The 19,802-nt window shown below is 48.2% G+C and overlaps 1 protein-coding gene across 1 annotated transcript in view; it reads left to right on the top strand.

Annotated features, from left to right (window-relative positions):
- LOC140395680 (beta-2-glycoprotein 1-like) overlaps nt 1–19,168 on the top strand; it is a 51,451-nt gene extending 32,283 nt beyond the window's left edge. Inside the window, exons 5-8 of the mRNA XM_072483750.1 lie at nt 9,878–10,069; nt 10,829–11,008; nt 12,600–12,797; nt 19,033–19,168. Of these exons, the coding sequence (XP_072339851.1) occupies nt 9,878–10,069; nt 10,829–11,008; nt 12,600–12,797; nt 19,033–19,097 (635 nt within the window). The 3' untranslated portion in view covers nt 19,098–19,168. The remainder of the gene's footprint in view (nt 1–9,877; nt 10,070–10,828; nt 11,009–12,599; nt 12,798–19,032) is intronic.
- Nucleotides 19,169–19,802: the final 634 nt, after the last annotated feature.

A 19,802-nucleotide genomic window follows, 5' to 3' on the forward strand; every position in this document is an offset into this window, starting at 1 on the left:
TTGGCCCGGTTGAAACCCGCTCTCCGCTTTGCAACCTCCGCGCTCCAGTCCGGGTATATTCGGATCTCTGCATTGCCCCACTTACTGCTCAGCTCCTTCTTGGCCCATTTCAGGACCCTCGCTCTGTCCGTGAACCGGTGAAATCTCACCACCATCGCCCTTGGCGGCTCATTTACCTTGGGCTTCCTCGCCAGCATCCGGTGTGCCCCGTCCAGCTCCAGCGACCTCGAAGGGGCCTCTGCGCCCATCATCACCCCGATCATCATGCCTGCGTATGCCCCGGCATCGGCCCCCTCCACTCCTTCTGGGAGACCCAGGATCCGCAGATTCTTTCTCCTCGATCTGTTCTCCAGGTCTTCGAGTCTTCCTGCCCACGTCTTGTGTAGCGCCTCGTGCCGCTCCACTCTCACCGCCAGGCCCAAGAGCTCGTCCTCATTCTCACTGACCCTTTTCTGTACCTCCTGGATCTTCACCTCGTCGGCCTTCTGGGTTATCCCTAGTCCTTCAATTGCCGCCAGCATAGGCGCCAGCATCTCCTTGCGCAGCTCCTCGAAGCAGCGCTTGATGAACTCCTGCCGCTCCGGCCCGCACTCCCCTTTGTCCCCGGCCGCCGCCATTTTGATTTTTTTCCCCTCGCTTCTCCCGCTGCTCCAATGCCGCTTTTTTGGCCGTTGCACTTCTGGTCCGGTCCATAAAAGTTGGAGGGGGACCTCTCTCTTCACTTCCCCACGGGTTGTCTTCAAAAAAATTCGGTTGGGGCTCCTCCAATGAGCCCGAAATTCCGTAATAGCGGGAGCTGCCGAATCGTGCGGCTTAGCTCCGCATAGCCGCAATCGGAAGTCGATATTGTTAAACTAGAAAGAGTGCAGAAGAGATTTACGAGGATGCTACCATGACTTGATGGTCTGAGTTATAAGGAGAGGCTAGGACTTTTTTCCCTGGAGCGTAGAAGGCTTAGGGGTGATCTTATAGAGGTCTATAAAATAATGAGGAGCATTGATAAGGTAGATAGTCAACATCTTTTTCCAAAGGTCGAAGAGTCTAGAACTAGAGGGTTTAAGGTGAGAGGGGATAGATACAAAAGAGACCAGAGGGAAAATTCTTTTACACAGAGGGTGGTGAGCATCTGGAACGAGCTGCCAGAGGCAGTGGTAGAGGCGGGTACAATTTTTTCCTTTAAAAAGCAGTTAGACAGTTACATGGGCAGGGCGGGTATATGGGCCAAATGCGGGCAAGTGGGACTAGCTTAGTGATAGAAACTGGGCAGCATGGACAAGCTGGGCCGAAGGGCCTGTTTCCATGCGGTAAACATCTTTGACTCTATCTATGACTCTATTACTTAATGGGCAGAAAGCAAAGGGGGCATTTTCAAGTTGATAGGCTATGATTAAATGCCACAAGGTTCAGTGCTAGTGCCCCAGCCATCTCCAATCTGACTTTGACAAAGATAGAGAGTAATGCATTTACGTTTGCTGACAATATAAAATTAGATGAGAATGTGTGAGGGGGAAGTTATTCACTTCGGTCACAAGGATAGAAAAGCAGAATAGTTTTTAAAAAGCATCAAACTTACAAATGTTATTGTTGCAGAGGGATTTGAATGTACTCGTACAAGAAACATAGAAAGTTAGCATGCAGGCACAGCATGCAATTGGGAAGCTGAATGACATCTTGGCCTATGTTGTAAGGGAAATGGATTACAGGAATGAATTACAGGAACAATTGTACAGGGCTTTGGCGAGAACACGCCTGCAATGCTGTGCACAGTTTTAGTCTCCATATTTCTTTTTCTTGAGTTCTGTGCCTGAAGGCAGATTTGACCCACAGCACCATGACCCCTTGGGTAGGGCAAGAAGCCAGGTCCCAAATCCACCCCAGCTGGGATGGGAATCAAACCCTATGCTGTTGGCACCAATCTGATCGACACCAGCCGGTCCAGAGAACTGAGCCAAGCAATCTCCCAAAGAGTCTGACTTTGCAAGGAAACAGCAATTTTTTCATCCATGTTAATCTGGAGCTGGGGATCGTGATGGTTGAGGCTCCAATTTCTTTCCATCACATGACTTAGCAGGAATCTCTCCCACTCTTACCGCCTGCATTAAGTATGTGTTGGAAGGATTTAGAAATTGATACTTGGTTTGACCATGTTATGAACACAACTTCCTTGGCATTTGTGACGACTGGAAGACTATAGGAATATTGGATTCTAAGTATTGGGCAATTTAAGGGTTAAAAGCCTGGGGTTAGCTCACATCAACAGACTCCTCTTCCTGAAAAAATGTTTGGAACATAACCTGATCATCACAAACACCCTCTTCTTCCAGAGGGACAAGCAGAGGACGTTGTGGCAACAATCCCACTCCTAATAGACACCTAATAGACTATATCATCATCCGGGCAAGGGACTGCAAAGATGTCCGCATCACCATGCCATGCCCAGAGAGAGTGGCTGCTGGACTGACTACCAACTAATCCGCTTGGCCATCTCCATCTCTGCCCAAACCGACAGAGGCAGAAAAAACTGTCGCAGGAGATTCAATATCGCTGGACTCAAAGACCCTGAGAAGAAAGAGCTGCTCAGTCAGCACCTCACAGCTAATCTGGCGACGAGAACATGCCAGAGTCGCAGAACGTCTAAGCGCCTGGTCCGCCTTAAAAGCCACCATAGTCAGCACCTGCGGGGAGATGCTCTGGCTCTCGACCAGAAAACACCAAAACTGGTTTGACGAGAGTGATCAGGAGATCCAGAATCTCCTTGACCACAAACGCACGGCGTTCCTGAACTGGCAGCTCCACCAAAACCCGAGTGAGAGGAAACAAGCTTACAGGCAACTGAAGGCCGAGGTTCAGCAAAGGCCCCACGACCTAAAGAGCAGATGGTGGGTGGAAAGATCACAGGAGACTCAGCAACTTGCTGACGACCATGATATGTGTGGCTCCTTCAGCACAACCAAAACTATCTGCGGTCCGAGTACCCAGGGGCTCACCCCACTGAGAGCCAAAAACGGAGAGGTGCTCATCAAAGGCAGAGGCAGTCAATGCCCGTTGGAGAGAGAACTTTGAGGACCTCTTCAACCAAGACACGGCCTTTAACACAAGCGTCCTCGACATCATCCCGCAACGGGCTACCCGCCATCGTCTCAGTGCAAGCCCAGCTCGCCACGAGGTGGAAAAGGCCATCTGGCAGCTGAAGAACAACAAGCACAAATGGATCCCCACAGAAGTATTAAAATGCGGAAGGGAGGCCCTCTTTTGTTTATAAATGTTTTTTTATTGGATTTTTGAACAAAGTATATTTGCCGTTATGTACACAGGATATGATATATATATCTATATAGAAGGGAAGGGCACACAACTCAGAAAGGGAGAGGAGAAAAGAGAAAATAAAAACACGAGAGAAGTCCAAAATCAAATAATGTAACTGGTAGGATGTAATGCATTCCCCAGCCGCAGCAATTCTGTACACTCGGCAAAATTATTTACACACAAAAGTAGGCATCTGTTTGTGCCGGAGAGACAATTCCGGAGGGCAATCCTCGAATGGGTCTGGTGCTGGTGTTGTCCCTCGCTTCTCCCGGACGGATTTCGCTGCCGTTGTCTGTACCCTGTCTTGCCAATAATATGCAAGCCATGATCCTCACCAACGGAATCACTATAGACCCAATAGGTGTGCAAACTGGAGTCAAACAAGGCTGCGTCATCGCACCATCTTCCTTGCAGCAACACTACACCCCATCACCATGAAGCTTCCCGCTGGAATGGGGCTAACCTACCAGACAAACGGGAAACTGTTCAACCTCTTATGCCTCCAGGCCAGAACCAAGATCACCCCAACCTCGGTCATCGAGTACACAGATGGCGCCTGTGTGTGCACACACTCAGAGGACGAGCTATAAACCATCGTCGATGCATTCACCAAGGCATATGAGAGAATGGACCTCAGACTAAACATCTGGGAAGAAAAGGTTCTCTACCAGCCCGCTCCTGCCACACAAAACTGCCTCCCCCGGCCTTCAAGATCCATGGTGATCCCCCTGGACAATGTGGATCATTTCCCATACCTCGGGAGCCTCCTCTCGGTGTGAGCAGACATCGACGATGATATCCAGCATCGACTCCAATGCACCAGTGCAGTCTGGGGACTCCTGAGGAACAGAGTGTTCAAAGACCGAGACCTCAAACCCAGCACCAAGCTGATGGTGTACAGAGCAGCCGTGGGCCCTGCCCCCCTGTATGCATCAGAAACATCAACAAGTACAGCAGACACCTCAAATCCTTGGGAGTTATGACCAACATTGCCTCTGCTAAATCCTGCAAATCCACTGGCAGGATAGCCGTACCAATGGGAGTGTCCTCTCCCAGGCCAATATCTCCAGTATCGAGGCACTAGTCACATTTGGCCAGCTGCGATGGGCCGAACACAAGACTCCCGAAACAAGTGCTCCCATCTGAGCTCCGCAATGGCAAGCGATCACTAGGAGGACCGGGGAAACGCGACAAGGATACTCTGAAATTCTCGCTAAATAAATGCAACATCCCCACTGACACGTGGGAATCTCTTGCTTTAGGACACACAAACTGGAGAAGAAGCATCTGCGAAGGCACCAATCACCTCGAGCTTCACAGGGTGGAGCATGCAGAGGCCAAGCGTAAACAGCAGAAAGAGAGCGCAGAATCCAGAGCGTCCCACCCACCCACCTCATCAAAACCACCTGCTAAACCGGTGGCAGAATCTGCGGATCCAGCACTGGACTATTCAGCCGCCGCAGAACCCACCTCTCCGGAGTGGAAGCAAGTCATCCTCGTCACTGAGGAACGGCCCAAGAAGAAGAGTGTGTTTGACTGCAGTGGTCATGTTTGTTTGAAAATAATTCTGTTTTGCAGGGCCTGGGTGCTTTTAGCAGCCAGAAGGTGAAATTGACAAAGAAATATGTTTTTCAATCTGGGCTAATGCACTGTGATTTGACTGAGATAGTCCCTGGGGAGCTTTTAATTTAAGGGGCAATTTATTGTGATCAATCCATCTACCCTGCACATCTTTGGGTTGTACGGATGAGACTCACACTGACACGGGGAGAATGCACAAATTCTGCACGACAGTCACCCGGGGCCGGGATCGAACCCAGATCCTTGGCACTGTGAGGCAGCAGTGCTAACCACTGCGTCACTGTGCTGCCCGTCCTGGGGAGTTAATGAGCTTTGCGGCTGCAGAGGTTTTTTAGCTTGGGGAGGTGAGGTCATTGCTGGGTGGAGCCAAGAAATGCAGAGAAACATTTTGAAAAGCTTTAGAGAGGCAGTTTTTGGAGAACGTTTTGGAGAGGAATTGAATTCTGAGCTGCCTGATGCTGAGTCCCCAATTCTCCCACAGTAAGATAAATTGAGATCCGTACGTTTCGTTTCTTGTTGTTTAATGGGAAATTGTAAGCTGTTCTTTTCGGGCAAAAATTAAAAAAAGTTAACATAGCATTCACAATAAAGTTTTGTTTTAAAAATGCCAAAGCCCTTTTTTGAAAATATTTTATTGGTACAGTTACAGAGTGAACAAGAAGAGATGAAAAAAATTGAGTTTCACACATAAAGTATGGTACAACGACCAGCCTCGGGCCCCTCCTTGTCACCATTGACTGAGGCTCTAATGCTGGGCAGTATTTATATTTGTACAACAATGTTCGATTTTCAGAACAGTCTGTCGGACTTCACTAGGGTCCCTGTTGCTTAGCGGTAGGAGTCATTTCTCGTTTCCCCCTTCTGTATACTGGTGTGTTTGGGGTCTTCCCCCTCGTTTGTCTGTAGCTTTCATTCCATTGGTGTGCGGAAGGGGGGGGGGGGGAGTCCTCCTCCCCCCTCCTTGGTCTTTAGGCTTTTGAGAGGAAGTGGGTCTACTTGTTACCCCTGTTTCTCTCCATTTTGGGGAGAGTAATTAAGAGGTAATTTAGCGTGGCCAATCCACCTACCCTGCACAAATTTGGGTTGTGGGGATGAAACGCACGCAGACACAGAGAATGTGCAAACTTCACATGGACAGTGACCCGGGGCCGGGATCGAACCCGGGTTCTCGGCGCCGTGAGGCATCAGTGCTAACCACTGTGCCACCATGCAGCCTAGCCATCTTTTTCTCGATGAACTCTGCGTCATCCCAGTTTGGGGAGTATATATTTACCAAAACTATCGGGGCCCCTTCCCTGGCCCCGCTAACCATAACAAATTGCCCGTCGCCATAAATGAGGCTGTCTTGCTAACTAAGGTGGTCACCCTCATAGCCCTGGTATCAAAATATGGGTGAAATGTTTGTCCCACCTGTCATAATATACATCAGTACATTATGGTGCCATCACACACACACTGATGGACATGCAGTAGGACCAACCAGCAGATATAACACCGCAGCCAATCACCAGTGAGAGCACAAGCACTATAAAGACAGGGGACAGGAGAGTTCCTGCTCATTCTAGCAGCAGCCAGCTCAGAGCACAGAGCTCACAGCCTGCCTCACAGACATTCACCATGTGCTGAGTGTCTCACCATAGCTAGTGATAGGAAAGGGTCCACAGTTAAGCTGGTATTGCTTATACCCACGTTTACAGTATGTTAGCATAGTTGAACAGTTAATAAAATAGCGCTACACCACTTCCAGCATTGTTGGCTTGTTTGTGAACCAGAACACCCAACACGACACCACCCAGACCTTCCTTACCTACTGTCTCTCTCCCTCCGGTGCGTTTCCTGTAGGAAGGCTATGACCATCTACAGACTCTATGTGCGAGGACTCTGGATCTCTTCACTGGCCCGTTGAGGCCCCTCACATTCCATGTAACTATGTGGATTGGGAGGGGGAGGGGCTGCACCTCCTTTCCTGTGGGGTTAGCCATATTATCTTGTGGGCCCAGCCCTGTCAAATTGGGCCTGATCTTGTTCCCAGGACATTCAAGATGGCCGCCAAATGGTTCCCCTTTCTTGCTGTCTCCACGTGCAGCCCGTTGCAACGGGCACTCTACCCCTTTGCCCTCTCCCCCCTTGCCTTTGTGTTTCCCCCTTGGCTCTATCCCCCTTACATACTCCTGACCCCCCCCCCCCCGTTCTTTTGCCCTTTGTTTCCCCTGAACCTCCCTGTTTCTCTTCAACCTGGGAGCATGTCGTGGCCTTGTAGAACATAGAACATACAGAACGTACAGTGCAGAAGGAGGCCATTACGGCCCATCGAGTCTGCACCGACCGACTTAAGCCCTCTCTTCCACCTTATCCCCGTAACCCATTAACCCCTCCTCGCCTTTTTGGTCACTAAGGGCAATTTATCATGGTCAATCCACCTAACCTGCATGTCTTTGGACTGTGGGAGGAAACTGGAACACCCGGAGGAAACCCACGCAGACACGGGGAGAATGTGCAGACTCTGCACAGACAGTGACCCAGCGGGGAATCAAACCTGGGACCCTGGCGCTGTGAAGCCACAGGGCTATCCACTTGTGCTACCGTGCTGCCCACTGTACTCCGGTAGACCAACTTGCTTGCTAGTGTAGTGGCTCCCTTCTTGAGTTTCTACCTGGCAGGGTAGAGCATGTCAAACTGCACCTCGCTCTTGTAGCGGGTCGATTTGACGCTGTTGAATTCGGCCGTGCGTTTGACGAGGCCTGCCCCAATGTCCTGGTCCATACGGATGGGATTTCGCTCTCACTTGCACCCTCTTGCACTTTTCACCCATCTCAGGATCCGTTCCTTCTCTTGGTACTTGTGGAACTTCACAATCTGGGGCCGGCTTAGCACAGGGCTAAATCGCTGGCTTTGAAAGCAGACCAAGGCAGGCCAGCAGCGCGGGTTCAATTCCCGTACCAGCCTCCCCGAACAGGTGCCGGAATGTGGCGACGAGGGGCTTTTCACAGTAACTTCATTTGAAGCGTACTTGTGACAATAAGCGATTTTCATTTTCATTTTTCATTGCCCATGGATGGATGTTTCCTTGCTGTGGGCCGCTGTCAAAGCTATCTATGAGCTCGATCCACCTCTGGGGGCATGGCGAAGCACTCTTTACCAACCAGTTTCCTGAACATCTCTGAGATATATTCCATGGTGCTTTTCCCCTCCATCCCCTCCGGCAGCCCCACGGTTCTCAACTTTTGGCAGCGAGACCTACTTTCTTGGTCGCCGATTTTCTCCATCAGACCCTTCTGTGGCTTGATCAGACTTGCCACGTGAGTCTCCAATTCCGTGATCCGGTCTCCTTGGTCAGTGGTAGCTTACTCCAGGTCCCTTGTCTTCAATTCATGGGCCTCCAGCACCGCTCCATTTTGGCCAGCGTCTCCCTCATGGGGGCCGTCGCCGTCAACACCGCTGCCTCGACAGCCGTCAGCGCCTGGGTCCGCACTGAGAGCTCCGTGGGGTCAGCCCTTCCCATTTCTGTGTCACTCCTTGTGGCTGCCGGTTCCGAGGTCGAGGTTTCCCTTCCCTCGTCTTTGTTGGCCTCCTTGGTGGCTCTGTCCCATTTTCCTCTTTTCGCGTTCCTCTTCGACATGATCTGCTAGGTTTAGGTTGGTGGTGGGTCGGGGGGGGGGTGTTGCTGTGGATAATTTTGGTGTCCATTTGATGTGGTTAAAAGGTTGTTTTCGCAGCTTTCATACAGGAGCCACCTTACATGTGACCACTCACTCCATGGCCGTCACCATTTAATTTAATTATTGTTTGCTTGCCTGTAGGAAGAATATTTAGACTGCCTCTATATCTGTGGTAAACACCACTAGTAACACATTGCATGTATTACGGTACTGCCCCTGTATTACAGGTACCACAGTAAATCCCAGCCTGCTGGCTCCTCCCAGCAGGCGGTGTATAAAAGTGCCTGCTCTCCTGCGCTGCTCCCATTCTGGATCCAGCTACAGGAGGCACAACATCTTGTTCAATAAAGCCTCGATTGTCTCACCATTCTCGTCTTGTGGTAATTGATGGTACATCAATTTATTGCACAAGATTTTAAAAGATGGACTTCCTAATCAAGCCTGATCGCCTGGAGCTGAGCCCTCACGCAGCCAACGCCACGTCCGCCTTCGAGCACTGGCTCGTCTGCTTCGAAGGCTACCTCAGAGCAGCTGCTGAAGAACTCTCGGACCCACAGAAGCTCCAAGTTCTCTACTCACGGGTGAGCCATCAAATTTTTCCCCTCAACCGGGATGCGGCCACCACAGAAGCGATGACGCTACTAAAGGGACAATGCATTAAGTCGGCGAATCAAGTGTACGCCAGGCACCTCCTGGCCACGAGACGGTAACTCCCGGGGGAAACTCTGGACGATTTCTTGTGGGCTCTACAGATTCTCGGCAGGAACTGTGACTGCCAGGCAGTTTCGGCAGTTCAACACCCCGAACTACTAATCAGAGACGCTTATGTCACGGGCGTTAAGTCTACGTACGTTTGCCAGCGTTTCCCTTTCTGGTTCCAGCTACAGGAGGCACATCTTGTGCAATGAAGCCTCGATTGTCTCACCATTCTCGTCTCGTGGTAATTGACGGTACATCAATCTCATTGATAGTTGATCTTTATTTCAACTGTACCAGCAAGAGGAGGAGCCAAAAGAAGACCTGACGATTCCATTTAGAGAACAATTGAACTACAAGTTCTGTTGTGCCACTCTTGCATATTTACCAGAGGTTAATTGGAGAGTAGCAGTGGCAGGATGGTGTGTGTCCTCTCAACTGGGAAATGTTTTCTAGCCTACTCGGCAAGAGAAAATAAAAAACAACTTACAAAGAAAATTAACAATATGAAATAAACATTTTGTTCACAACATAACCTGATCTATGCTACCTTTGACTTAGTATTGGTAGACAGTGTACAGTAACTTGCATTACCGATGCAGTTGATTTATCCCTTTGTTTTATATTTTCTACAGCTGTGCAATGTCCGCCCCCAATTCCACCAGAAAATGGAAAAGTCATTTTTCGCAACACAGACATGTCTAATACTGTTCCTGTCTTTGGGGACATAATTTTCTATGAGTGCAAGAAAGGCTTGGCTTTGATTGGAAATGAAACAGGCTTTTGCCAAGCCAACAGTAAATGGACAAATGCGCCTCAATGTAAAGGCAAGTAATCATGAAAGTGAAATTAAATTACAGGAGTTTCCGCCATGCATATGTTGCTCTAAAATTTATATGATGTGGAGATGCCAGCATTGGACTGGGGTGAGCTCAGTAAGAAGTCTTACAACACCAGGTTAAAGTCCAACAGGTTTGTTTCAAACCACTAGCTTTCGGAGCACTGCTCCTTCCTCACCTGAGGAAGGAGCAGTGCATTATTTTGAAGTTGCCGTCTCTTATGTGCCTTCAGATTTGGGGAGGCACAGCGGTTAGCACTGCTGCCTCACAGCACCAAGGATCCGAGTTGCATTCCGACCTTGGGTGATTGTCTGTTTGGAGTTTGCACTATTTCCCTGTGCTTGCATGGGTATCCTCCTGGTACTCCGGTTTCCTCCAAAGAAGTGTAGGTTGGTGGTTTGGCCGTGCTAAATTGCCCCTTAGTGTCCAAAATGTTAAGTGGGGTTATTGGACGGGGGCATGGGCCTGAATAGGGTGCTCTTTCAGAGGGTTGGTGCAGACTCGATGGGCCCAATGGCCTCCTTCTGCACTGTAATGGTTCGATGATTCCATCACTCTTCCCCTACTTAGTCAGTGGTGCCACATGAACAGGAACACATGGGTCTAACTGATATTGCTGCGTATATTCTTGTTCACTGCATTGCTACTGAAAAGGAAATGCACCAACTGCTTTTGTTGGGGACAAACTGTGATGAAGAACATTGAATTTAAAGCCTATTTCACCAGCTGTTTTTGTTTGTATTATAGAAGTGAAATGTGGATTTCCACCAAAAATAGTAAATGGATTTATGGTGTTTGCACTCAAAAAAGTCTATAACTACAGGGATTTAATTGACTATGGCTGTATTGAAAATTACATTTTGGATGGCTCAAGGGGAATCACATGTGAGAAGACAGGAAACTGGACTGATAAACCCATGTGCCGAGGTGAGGCCAATTGAATTGGAATTACAAGGGAACAACGTGAAGGGCTTAACTGGAGTATTGTTGGCTAAATCTAAAAGTGCATTTGAACCAGTTTATTTTATATTGTGCTTCTAGATTCCTTTGTGATGCATTTAATTCATTACTTCAAAAATTGCTTACAATATTGATAGTGTGACTGATAAACCTGTAAGTACGAGTACTTGGCTCTCGTGTCTATAACACAAGACAATTTCAGGGTCCTGTTCCTGTAGCTTTGGCTTCAAGTGATATTGACCCTTGTAATATGCTTCACAGCATCAATCATTGGATGCACAGATATATACTCCAACTAAATACTGGGAAGACTAAAGACATTGTCCCTACCGCAAACTCCAGTCCTTGGACACCGACTCGAACACTTACCTTGGCAACTGTCTACGGGTGAACCAGACTGTTTGCAACCTGATGTCATTCGTGACTAAGAGATGTATTTTTGAACACATATACATGCCATTACTGACTGCCTACTTCCACCTTGTAAAATCGCCTGACTTTGCCCGCCAGAGTTTATCTGCCGCAGAAACCACCGCCTGTGCCTTTGCTGCCTCTACATTTGACTATCTAGCTCTCGCCAAACTAGCCTTCCATCTTCCACCCTTCATAAACACGAGCTTAGACAAAATGATATGTTTCTACTCCATTCGCCTCTACTCCTTGCTGATTGGATCCTGCTCTGGCAATTCCTCAATTTCAAAATCTCACAATTGGCAGCTGTTCAGTCAGCTGCCTGAACCCCAAAATACTGGAATTCATGACTTTTTTGCCTGTCTCTATTCCTTTAAGATGGCCCTTAAAACCTACCTCACCCTGTGTGGCGCTCTGTCAAATTTTGTTTGATGAAGCTCCTGTGAAGCACCTTAGGACTTGTCAGCATGTTAAAGGTGCTGTTTAAATATACGTCGTCATTGTAATTGTATTTTCCAAATTGCTACCTGAATATAAATATAGCCTGGTTCAACCATCCCAACTTGCAAAGTGATAACAGGGTGAGATTTACATTGGTGCTTGGGGTAGGAGCCTGCTTTTCTGCAGGAATGGTCAAATTACATTTTTCTAACTTGAGAATCTTATTTGCCAGTTTATTTTCCCAGTGGTGCTGCAGTGTTGTTAGATTTAAATGGGATAGATTTAAATGGGATAGTTAAGACGTGTGACTTTAAGAGTAATGAGTCTGGGGGCAGCACGGTGGTGTAGTGGTTAACACTGCTGCCTCACGGCGCCGCGGATCCGTGTTCGATCCCGGCCCCGGGTCACTGTACGTGTGGAGTTTGCACATTCTCTGTATCTGTGTGGGTCTCGGATTGGCCACGCTAAATTGCCCCTAAATTGGGGGGAAAAAAAGAATTGGGTACTCTAAATTTATTTTTAAAAAGAGCAATATGATTAATAAGTGGATCAGGGGTTATGGGGAGGGGGCAGGAGAATGGGGATGAGAAAAATATGAGCCATGACTGAATGGAGGAGCAGACCCGATGGGCCGAATGGCCTAATTCTGCTCCTATGTCTTATGGTCTTAAAACAAAACGTATTCAGGTGTGCTTTTACTTTCCAGCTCCATGCATTCTACCTGTAAAGAGAGCTCGTATATTCTACAATGGGGAGAAGCTCTGGATAGATGATCTCCCAAAGAAGAGAGTGTTACATAAAGAAAGAGTGGCTTTTTACTGCCTTAACAAAGAGCACAACTGTGGATACCCGGTTCTGACTCAGTGCATAGACAGCAAGATTGAAATTCCTTCGTGCTTTGAAGGTGAGATCAGTTCGGTGTATGAAGATGTCTGGAGTTATATTGGGCGGAATTTTCTATTTTGGAGGCGAAGTCCGGGGGCAGGCAGAAAACTTGGTGAGATTTTCACTGGGCGTCAGGATAGCTGAAAACGTGCAATCCTCCACCTTTCAGCTCACTAATTGTGGACCTGCAAGGAGCTCGGAGAATCCAGTGGCGGGGTGGGCAGGACACTGCCCACCTTGCAGCTACTTCCTGGGTTGAAGATGCTGCCGCTATATTTAAAGAGCAGCAGGACAGATATTCAATCTACATTACTTTGCATTACTCTTCCAGGGTCCTTGTGGCTGCAGCCCATACTGGAGAAGCTGACAGATGTGAACAACCGCATCCCAGGACAGACAAGAGCGCCTCTGCCACTGCCTTTCGCTCAAACATCACCACCTGCAATACACCCATGGTCGGGCTAATGTTCCCTGGTGCAGTGGTCCATGTGAACCAACGTCTTGATCTTCTAGAGTCCCCGCTGCCTCTTGCTGCGCCATTTCTCCTTCTGGCCTTGTGCCAACCTTCAATGGGTCTTCCATCACTACATCTGGATGAGAGCCATTACCAAGGCAGGGTTGCCTGCACCTGCATTATTGATGCCTCAGTTGGTGCTTGGCAGAGTTGAAGTGACACATTTAGTGAGCATGTCCTTTACAGATTTCTCTCCATCTCAAAGCCAGCAGGCCAGTGCTTAGACCCTCGCCTGGCCTGTCTCGACATAACATCCCCACCCCTTCCGAGTCATCTGCAAGAAGACTCCCTCTGACATTATTCCACTGGTCTCCATTATCCTTGAGACTACAGAGAAACCATTGCCTTGGAAACATGGAAAGACGAACCGCTTGAGCCCTTGTCAGGCATGGCCATTCATCATGGACAATGGCGGTTTGAGTTGTGCATTGGCTGCCATCCCCCAGGTTTGCATCTTGGGAGATATTCACTTCCCTTGAAACGTTAACTTCCTTCTCTCTTCACAGATGCTGTCAGACCTGCTGAGGTTGTCCAGTATTTTCTGTTTTTGTTCCACTTCCCTCATTCCCTTTGTCTCTGCCTCAGACTATAGCCGATGGCAAATGGCACAGATTGAATGGCAGCTCCAGATCTTGCTGAGTCCTGGGTGTTATGAGACCCAAGAGTCATAGAATCAACAGTGCAGAAGGAGGCCATTTGGCCCATCGAGTCTGCACCGGCCCTTGGAAAGAGCACCGTATTTAAGCCCATGCCTCCACACTATCCCCGTAACCCTACCTACCCTTTTGGACACGAAGGGGCAATTTAGCATGGCCAATCCACCTAACCTGCACATATTTGGACTGTGGGAGGAAACCAGAGCACCCGGAGGAAACCCACGCGGACACAGGAAGAAAGTGCAAACTCCACACAGACAGCATTTGTTGCTGGCACTTGAGTGAAGTTATGCGGGATCCCCAAGATGGCGAAAGCAACATTTATGGACATCAAAGTTGTGCAAAGAGGTGTAACTTGCCAGGTGCAAGCCACCTACATACATTCAGAAAAATTAATGTTCTAAATTCTAACTAGTGGGAAACTTAACGTAGAGGATGAACTTAATTCCAAAAAGGTGGCCTTTTAATCAACATGCATGAGATGCTTATGAATGCAAATGAGGTTCCCAACATTGTTTAACTCAACCACCTTCAACCTGCCTTGAAAGTCAGAACAAATTTCACACAGTTTATTCCACTGTCAGGAACAGATTTTTTGCCTCCTGCCAAATTAAGAGCCCCCACCCACCATGATTCTTGCATTTGGCAGCAGCAGAAACTCTGCCAATTATTAGAGTTTAATAATCTTTCATTGTTGGAGAAGTTGAGAAAGAAATCTCAGCTGGTACAAGCCAATTTCTGTGAAGCGTAATTAGCCACAATCTGCAATCCACTTTGATGATTAACCATCTCCTCACTGGTTTCTCCACAGCAAATGTGCAAATTATACCTTCTCCAAAGGAGACAGACTGCTCGGCAAGAGGTGTGTGCTGACTCACCCTCCTAATCGTCACTTCCTCCTTGTGGAGGAGAGATACCGGCCTATGTTTGCGGTTTCCATTCAATGATGTGTCTAAGTTTGGAAATTCAGACAAATCAGTAAATCCCACTTCTCACTGGTTTTTCTAAGAACCCACAACAGCGTTCCTTATATTTTCTTTGTTCTAAGCCATGGAATTAAACGTCATAACCGGATTTACCTTTAATGCTCAATTATTCCAATGCTCCCCTAAATGGCCAGCCACCTTGGAGCCTCCATAGACATCAGCTCATCCAAAAATCTCTGCTGCCCATATCTCCATCTGCACCAGATCCCTTTCATCCTCCCCTTCCATGCTGGTGGACCGACATTAACTCCTGGTTCAGTAACACCTCAAATTTAAAATTCTTATCTTTGTGCTCAAATCCATCCAAGGTCCTGCCTCCCATCATCTCTGTAACCTCCTCCAGCAATCTCTCCTCAAAACCTTGTCATGAGGTGTGCATTGTTCCAATTATAGCCACTTTTGTATCACAGATTTCCTTCAGCCCAACATTGGCCATGCATTCAGCTGTCTGGATCCCAAGTTCTGAAATTTCTTCCCCAAACCTCACTGCCTCTTCATCCCCTTTAAAATGCTCTTTAGAACCTACCTCTTCTGACCGAACATTTGATTACCTATCCTCATATTTCCTTCTGTGTCTCCAAGCCAGAGCTCCTGTGAAGTGCCATGGGATGTAGATAGATGGTCACCTTCGGCAGACCATGCAGGATACTCTCCATCACTTGTTGGAAAATTTCCGAGGCAGATGAGACACCAAATGAAACGCGGGTGTATTAAAATAACCCTCTACGGTTGTTCATAGTCGTTTTTTTAAAATTTAAAACATCATAGAATTTACAGTGCAGAAGGAGGCCATTCGGCCCATCGAGTCTGCACCGGCTCTTGGAAAGAGCACCCTATCCAAGGTCAACACCTCCACCCTATCCCCATAACCCAGTAACCTCACCCAACACTAAGGGCAATTTTGGACACTGAGGGCAATTTATCATGGCCAATCCACCCAACCTGCACATCTTTGGACTGTGGGAGGTAACCGGAGCACCCGGAGGAAACCCACGCACACACGGGGAGGACGTGCCGACTCCGCACAGACAGCGACCCAAGCCGGAATCAAACCTGGGACCCTGGAGCTGTGAAGCAATTGTGCTATCCACAATGCTACTGTGCTGCCCTAAACATATTTTACATTATTTTTAAAAATAAATTTAGAGTACCCAATTCATTTTTTCCAATTAAGGGACAATTAAATGCTGGCCAATCCACCTACCCTGCACATCTTTGGGTTGTGGGGGCGAAACCCACACAAATACGGGGAGAATGTGCAAACTCCACATGGACAGTGACCCAGAACTGGGATCGAACCTGGGACCTTGATGCCGTGAGGCAGCAATGCTAACCACTTCACCTCCTCGTTGCCCAATGGATGTTCATTGTCGCAAATTTTCTGCATGCTGGATCTACCTCCACCTGTAAATAGGCGAGGCTCATGAAGGATTTTGTGAAGGAACACCCTCTAGCCAGTTTTGCCAAATCTTCCACTCTTGGCATTGGGTACCAGTCTCAGCGCGAAGCTCTGTTTATCAGGAGTTTGTAATCCCTACAGAGTAAGGCAGATTTGTCTGGCTTCATTACCGGCAAGACAGGTGTGGCCACTCCGCAAATTAGACAGTGTATAATCCCCAGATTCTTCTGGTGCTGTAGATCCGTGTTAATCGTGGAAAGCGAACATTAGCCCGAGGAGCCGTCGAAACATCTGATGGTCCACAATGCAAACAGCAGCTCCAGTATCCATTTGCATCACTACAGGATGGCGATTTACTTGTAATGTGACCCGGATCGATGCTACCTTCGGGGCCTTAACGCAGTTCACCTGCATCAGACAATCCTCCTTTTCTGGGGCGGCAATGTTCAAAGTCCTGCCTCGCGCAGATCTCGCTGGCTACCTCGAGCAGCTTTCTCTGCTCTGAACGTGGCAGCTCTGGCCTTCACGTGTCCCCGACCACACATTTGGCTCTCCCCGTCATCTTTGGGAGAGGTATCCCTCAGATCAGTGGTGGCTCCCAAGTGCTCAGCTGCGGGATTGCCTCTGGGGTTGCCCTTTGACAGGTGGTCTAGCCTGTCCGGAATTGCCCCGCGATGCAGTGAGAGTTGCAAACAGACAGCGGGCCAATCTATGGATGCCATAGTCCAAGGACACCCGCAGGTCCTGCACCCCTTTCTCTGTGTGCTGGTGGGACAGTGACAGCTCAATGGCCCGTTTTAAGTCTAAGGTAAGCCCAGCCCACAGCTTCCTCTGGGTGGCTGCATTGTTTATCCCACAAACTAGCCTATCCCTCAACATTTCGGAGCGAGATGGTCCGAACTTGCAATGCTCTGCCAGTCGCCCTAGGCGGGTCAAAAACTCAGTGACCGATCAACCTGGAGACCACACCACCATGTTAAACTTGTACCGCTGCATGATAACAGAAGGTTTAGCATCATAATGTTCAGCCACTGGTGCAACCAGTTCCACGATTTTAAGTCTGGTGCAACGGGGTAAGTGAGACGCTTTACAATTCCAAAAGTCAGGGCTCCTCAAACGGCCAGGAGAATCACTTACTGACGGTCTTCCCTCAAAATACCATTAGTCTGGAAGAAGTACATCATACGCTCAGCATACTGACTCCAATCTTCCAGGCCCGCATCGAAGGCTTCTAGCTTACTGAACAGCGGTATCTTTAACTTCATGTCCACACGTTCCAGGATAGTAATCTTCTGGGGTGGCTAGGCATTTCCACAAGCGAGTCCGGAGTCTCCTTTGTTCTTGCCGCCAGTTTAATGGCTGAGGAAGCCAGCAGTAGTGAAACAAGGATTTATTTTAGACTATGTACAATCCTCTGTCCACTGCAGTAACTCTCCACAATCAAAATCCCTGCTGGGACAACCAACAACTCTGGGGCCTGCTTGGGCCGGCTTTTATGTTTAGATCTAACAAGCTCCAGCTGGTTGGCCTCTGTCCCCTACCTGGGAAGCTCGTACTCCACGAGTCCCACAGGGAGATTGACAATGGTTTCCCTGTAGTGCTTGTGGGGGTTATCACATAAGCACTTCAATGATCCGGGCGCCATATTTAAAGGCGCCCCTGCACATGGACGGCACACTTCAGAGTTTGCTCGAAAGTCATGGCTGCCAGACTCAGGAAATATTCTGGACCAAAGTTTACCCCTTGTCTCCCTCTCCCCACACTCACTGCCCGTCCCCCCTGACTCACAGTCACCCCATCTCTACCCCCTGAAGGCACAGAGCAGCTCAGTGAGCGCTGTGCCAGTTTGAGTGCACTCACTACGAGCTCCCCCCAAAGTTCTACTTGCCAGGCACACGCCTTTTGAAAAGTCATACGTCACACTGTTCTGCCTTCACGCCGCCGAGGGTGCTTTATTTGCCATGGGGATTGATACCGACGTATTACAATGAAGTCCCCGATGTTGAAAGACATGAAATGTGGCCCGTCACTGACCGGGGGTGGGGGGGGGGGGGGGGGGGAATGATCTTGTCCTGTATTTACGTCAACGTTAAACAGGATTAAGGCCTTCCCGCGATACTTTCCACTTTCGTCACCAAACCCACCCGACGCACAAAGGAGCGGAAAATCTCAGCCAATTTGCGTGTACCACCTGGGGCTTATTTAAAATGTTGAATCCAGGAGTATTAATTCATGAACCTTGCCTCCACCTTTTGGGACAAGGCCTTTACTTTGGGCTGCTGGGTATTCTCCCCCAGCACAAGTGTTGGCAGAGCAGGCCCATCAAAATTTCAAGCTCCTTCTGTTGGTTGATCTCCTGTGGGGTCTCATGCAACAGGAAGTCATGTTGAAGTGTTGCTTCAGGTGAAACAGTGCTTGAATGGCCCAAGGCATGCAGACACAAAGTCAGCCCTTATTTTAAAGTTATTGGCAGGAAGGTGTAGTTCTAGTGCAACAAGGTTACATTGGAAGTCACCATTATAAACAGGGGCAAAAGAAAGCATGCAGACTTCGAATTTACATTATTAATGGATAGGAGGAACAGTTGACAGGTGAGATGACAGTGATAGATGGGAGGATGCCTTGGAGGAATGATGCTGGAGAAATAAAGATGAAATTTCACTGACACAAACTAAATAACCGTGTATATGTTTTTTCAGAACCTTCAGGTTTTACCTACCAGATACGCTTTCGATCACTTCCATCGGAAATAACACAGTGTTAAAGCTGGAGCAGTGGAACGATTCTCATCAGCAAAATATCATTTACAATAAAAATTATCAAAGCTTTATAAAATGCTTTCAAATCTCAATTAGTACTAGGTGCAGAATACTAGTAACATTTAGATTTGGAGCAGCTATCGTTTTTCAAAAGGCTACCACTGATTTTCTTTTCAGACATCAGCTGAGCTGTCAAATGTAGTGCAACACTGCTATTAGATATACATATATTTAAAAAAAGTTGTTTTATTGGACTTCTGGCATTTTATATCAACAGTTGCAGAGCAAGTCAAAGGCAAAATCAATGCATGTATCAAGATATTACAACCGCGTCCGTGCTTTCAATGATAACAGAGTATACAGTCTTGACATGTAAACTTATATCACAAAGTGCATCTGTTAAGACCAAAAGAAAGCCAAAAAAGGATACAAAAAAAATACAAAGAGCACCAGCTGAATCAGACAGAGACCCAAGGTAAGCCCACTAGATTGTGTGGGGCTGATAGCTGGGCTTTTTGTATGGTTATGGGGGGGCTGTCTTAGAGCCCCCAATAGTTGGCCGTCACCGCTATGTGGCCCTGCCCCCCCCACCCACCTTGGTTGTCTCCTGATGCTGAGCTATATGCTGGGGGGGGGGGGGGTTTGCTGGGTGCGCACACCACTGTGGTTGCTTTCTTATTGCTCTTTGCCCCTTTCGGTTCTCTCCCTCT

This window comes from Scyliorhinus torazame, chromosome 18, assembly GCF_047496885.1.
Source record: "Scyliorhinus torazame isolate Kashiwa2021f chromosome 18, sScyTor2.1, whole genome shotgun sequence".
Classification (NCBI taxonomy): domain Eukaryota; kingdom Metazoa; phylum Chordata; class Chondrichthyes; order Carcharhiniformes; family Scyliorhinidae; genus Scyliorhinus; species Scyliorhinus torazame.